The 4771-nt window shown below is 44.2% G+C and overlaps 1 protein-coding gene across 1 annotated transcript; it reads right to left on the bottom strand.

Annotated features, from left to right (window-relative positions):
- Window positions 1-583: 583 nt before the first annotated feature.
- LOC122738858 (YTH domain-containing protein 1-like) lies at window positions 584-2575 on the bottom strand. Its single transcript, XM_043980754.1, has 3 exons — window positions 1906-2575; window positions 804-1851; window positions 584-683 (listed from the first exon to the last, which is right to left on the bottom strand). The coding sequence occupies exons 1-3, from the start codon at window positions 2573-2575 to the stop codon at window positions 584-586; spliced, it is 1818 nt and encodes a 605-aa protein (XP_043836689.1).
- Window positions 2576-4771: the final 2196 nt, after the last annotated feature.

Genomic DNA, 4771 nt, shown 5'->3' with positions numbered 1-4771 from the left:
AAATGTACCCTTTGGGATATCTAAAACACTCTAATGACTGATCAGATTTAGGGTCAGAGGGAGCTAGTGTAAGAGAGCAGACAATGATAGTGTTATGGGCCTAGCACCCCATAACTTTTCTGGGGTATATCAAAGCAAAATATAATGGTGGTTATCCATCAATATCCAAAAAAAACCCCAAACAAAAACAAAACAAAATTAAAAAAACAAAAACTCTAGGATGAACACACTATATAAGCAGATGAACACTTATGGAGAATGAACCAATATCTACATTCTTGACTTTTCCATTCTGCCCAAATAAAATTGTCAACTCCAGCATCAACTTTGTGCATTTATTTTGACTGATTTGACTTTTTCCAGTTCTTATATACTGTATGCTTGGAACAAAGAGGGTCATAATAAAACCTTTCACACAATGAACTTTAAGTAGACATCTGAAAATAAATTTATTACTTGGAAACACACACACACACATATACAAGAATTTTTGTTGTTATTGTTTTTAAACAATCAGTGCTTCCAGACACATTATCTTCTGCATCGTCCTTTCTCCCCTTCGGTCTTTGTCCCGATCACATAATCAATCAATCAATCTCTCTCTCTCTCTCTCTCTCTCTCTCTCTCTCTCATCCTTGATCCAATCTCTGTCTCTTCTGTTATCTCTCCGACGATTCCGTTCTCTCAGACGATGCCGTTCACTCCGACAATGCCGTTCACTCCGACAATGCCGTTCACTCCGACAATGCCGTTCACTCCGACAATGCCGTTCACTCCGACAATGCCGTTCACTCCGACAATGCTGTTCTCTCTGACAATCCAGTTCACGGGGTCTGCTTCTTCGGCTACTGACAACAGCTTGTGTTCGACGAAGGAAGTCATCTACCCGCATATCATAACCATGTAATCTTTTATCTCTGTATCTTGCTTTGTGGGGTACTGGATGATGTCCTGAGTAAGGGGGATGGGCTTGAGGAGGTGGAGCATGGTGCTGATAGTAGGGATGATGTGATGGTTGTTCAATGCCTGGCATTCCCTGCCATGGTGGTGAAGGTCCCATGTTGTAAAATTCTCTCACATAATCACTGTAGGACCCATTTAGAAAAACATCTCGGCTAACTCCTGAAAATAGTCTGTTGGGAATAAGATTTGTGAAACTGTCTTCTTCTTGATACCGTGGATCCTTTAAATACCCTGGTCTTTGATGAAATTCAGGGGGATAGTCAATCCTTGGTTTCTTTCTGCCGTTATGAATATCATAATCTTTTGGTCGACTCCTTCCCACATCCCGGACTGGTTCTCTACGGGAAGGACGTCCTCTTGAACTGGGCTGTGAATGCATTCTTCTCTTGTGATGCATTTTATGAATGACCTGATACAAGTCAATACTTTCATCCGGGGGAAAGAGAAGACAAAGCTGGGTTCCACATTCAAGCCCAATTTCCTGCCCATCATGTCCAATCTTAACTGGTTTATGTTTATTACAAGGATTGGTAAGGTGAGCAGATTTAATGAAGGTCAATTCACGCCTGCAAATCCAGTCAATTTTAAAGACACCTCCAAGCATTTTAGCATTCATTCCTTCAGACAGAACCCAATGTATAGGAGATCCTCCATGGTGGGATTCTGAAGAGAGTCTTGCAAACCCTTGAAATTTTCCACTTTCTCTTACAGAAAATATCAAAATAACACTTCTTGCAGATCTGAATGCAGCATTCAATTTCTTTTCATTTACTGGAAGTGTTGACCATATACCCTTGGCTTTAGCAAGAGACACATTCTCGTGGTTGTTACTCTTTATAAGAAAGAATTTTGCATCCTGAAGAATATATTTAAGTTTACTTGTTTGGTCTTTTCGGACAACACGAACGGAAGAAGATAATTTTCCATGCTTCTTTTCTGAACCTGTAGAGGATTCTGACGCAGAACTTCCACTTCTATCAAAAATGATTGAAGATATACCTCTGGCTCTCTTCCTTTCTTTCTTTTTCTCATCTGCTCCATCTGTGCTAGAACCAGATCTGACTGATCCATCTGTGAAAGATACAGACTCAGAATCAGAGTCACTAGCTTTACTTAGAGTATCATAGTCATTTCCCTCTTTTGGGTCTCTTTCATCTTGCTCATACTCCTCTTCATCCTCATCCTCTTCATCTTCTTCTACCTCTTTATCTTCCCCATCATCATCATCCTCTTTCTCTTCTTCCATTCCTTCTTCTTCATTCTCACTGTTGCTTCCTAGCTCTTCAGAAGAGCCACTGGTACAACTCTCATGGTCCGAGCCATATTCTTCAGAGCTTACCTCATCTTCAGAAGAAAGGCTTGATCTTTTGTTATTGCTAATAGATGAGCTAGGTGGCTTTGGCCTCATTTGTCTTGAATGTACAGAAGGTTTTTGTCTCTTGCTTTCAGTAGTTTCTATGCAGTCACTTTTTCTTTTTGAATCCCTTTTCTCATTCTCATCTTGTTCACTTTCAGAGTTATATAATTCGTCAACCTGATGAGGTACTTCAGTCAAAATATCATCCAGAACATTAAATTCTCCATCTTTCTCCTCCCCGCTGCCAGCCGCCATTGCTCCTAGGATCCAGCCCCTCCTCTCCGCCTCCGCCTCCGCCTCCGCCTCCGCCTCCGCCTCCGCCTCCGCCTCCGCCTCCGCCTCCGCCTCCGCCTCCGCCTCCGCCTCCTCTTTCTCCAGGTGCAGCCCTCTCAGCGCTGTCCGTGTGGCCGCCTCTTGAGCGCCCGTCGTCCGCCTGCGAGCCTGGTCGTGCGCCTGCGGACCTGGTCGTCCACCTGCGCGGCCGTCTGTCTGTCCGACCGGCCGTCTGTCTGTCCGACCGGCCGTCTGTCTGTCTGTCAGACCTCCCGCCTGCCGCCCCACGAGACCTGGGCCTCCCTCGTCACTTCAGTCCCCCAACCCAGGCCGACTTCTCTTTTCGCCCTTTCCTCTCTCCCTAAGATAATAGTTTATTTAGGGGCTGGGGAAGGGAAACCAAGAGAGAAAGCCTTGGACTTCTCATGGGGAGAAGGCATGGCACAGAATGTGGCTCTGAGATACCAATCTCCTGGAGCAGGAGACAGGCAGGTGCTTTTTATAGAGGACTGATGAAGGTGAGAATCTGACTGTGGAAAGTTCCCCTATTGAGGGAGAACCATCCCCCATTGGCTGGAGGAGTTGGGTGAGGGGTGGCTACGGATCTCTCAAGCCATTGCTCTCCTCCTCCAGCCACAAAAGCAGCAGCCACACCCAATCTTATCTCCCCTGGGGTGGGGGAGGCTGGAATGAAGGGGGGTGGTCCTGGGGCTAGCTCAGTCCTGATCCAGTATCCCTTATCTCTTTAGGTGTGTCTCTCCTTTGGTTTAGTTTCTTAAGGAGGTTCTTTGATGTAACCAAGAAAACTTCTGGGGTGCTAGGCCCATAACAATAGCTGGACTTGGAATCAGGAAGTTCACAGCTTAAATAACAGCCCTGGGCTTAGACATTTACTAACGTGTGAACATAGGCAAGTCACTTTACCAATCTGAGCCACAGACATCTTGTCTGTGACTTTACACATTCAATGATAGGCAGGTTTCAGTGCAGAGGTAGAGGAAGCTGCCAAGCCGGGAAAATAGCAGATCCCCAGCTGGTTGACAAGTTGTTGAAGTGGGAGGCACTGACTTCACAACTGGAGTCTTCAGCTGACTAGCTCTGTAACCTTAAGCAGGTCTCATATCCTGTCCGGGCTTCCTCCTCCCAAAATGATGAGGTTCAACTCTGTGATTCTAAAGATCCCTTCCAAGTTTAAATCCTATAGCGGTACTAGATTTTACAAATGGTTTTAGGTTCTTTAGAAGAATTTTTCCAATCTAATCAAATCCTGTTGTATTTCTTAAGCCCCTTCCTGAGTTCAAATCTAGGTTTGGACACTTAATAATCATGTGACCCTGGGCAAGTCACTTAACCCTGTTTGTCTCAGTTTCCTTATCTGTAAAATGAGTTGGAGAAGAAAATGGCAAACCACTGCAGTATCTTTGCCTAGAAAACCCCAAATGGGGGCACAAAGAGTTGGACACAACTGCAACGACACAACAACAAATGTGGCATTGTGCAGGTGCTCAAAAATAAAGGCGAAATGAAAAATAGACCCTGCCTGCAAGAAGCTTACCTTTTTCTACGTGTGGAGAGGGAGGAGGGATGGTGATGGGATGGCACATTAAGTTGTAAAGAGATAACATACATAATGATTTGTGGATGAAGAGATCACTTTTGACTAGAACGCCAGCCAATGGCCCTGACACTGAATTAAATTACATCCTTCTGTCACAGGATCATTAACTGTCAAAGCTGTAAGAGATGATGGAGTTTATTCTCCATTGCCCTTTCATTTTATAGTTAGGGCAACTAAGACCCATGAGTCATATAAGAATAAGCAGCAAAGAGGGATTTATTTGATGAATTTTTTTCTTCAATAGGAAAAGCTATTTCTTTTGTCAGATATTGAAAGCAAGCAGCCCAGTTTGGGCCATATATATTTAACAATAAAAAAAAAATTATTTGCTGGGCCTGAGATGTGGCACCATGCCCATTTCACTAAGGGGCCCATATACCCAAGACTTCTGTATTTGGTCTGGACTGAGTTCCATCCTAGTAGAGTGTGACTTCTAATGAGTAAGGCTCCATTTTCTCATACTCTTTCTATTCTTAACCCCCCCACCCTAGTGCTCTAGGGATGATTAGCTTACAGAACACGTTGTAAATCCTGGCTAAGATCTCCCTAAAGGAGGGAAA

Source organism: Dromiciops gliroides, chromosome 2, assembly GCF_019393635.1.
Source record: "Dromiciops gliroides isolate mDroGli1 chromosome 2, mDroGli1.pri, whole genome shotgun sequence".
NCBI classification, from domain to species: Eukaryota; Metazoa; Chordata; class Mammalia; order Microbiotheria; family Microbiotheriidae; genus Dromiciops; species Dromiciops gliroides.
Note: the sequence above shows the minus strand (reverse complement) of the source record. Positions and strands in the feature narration are given on the sequence as shown.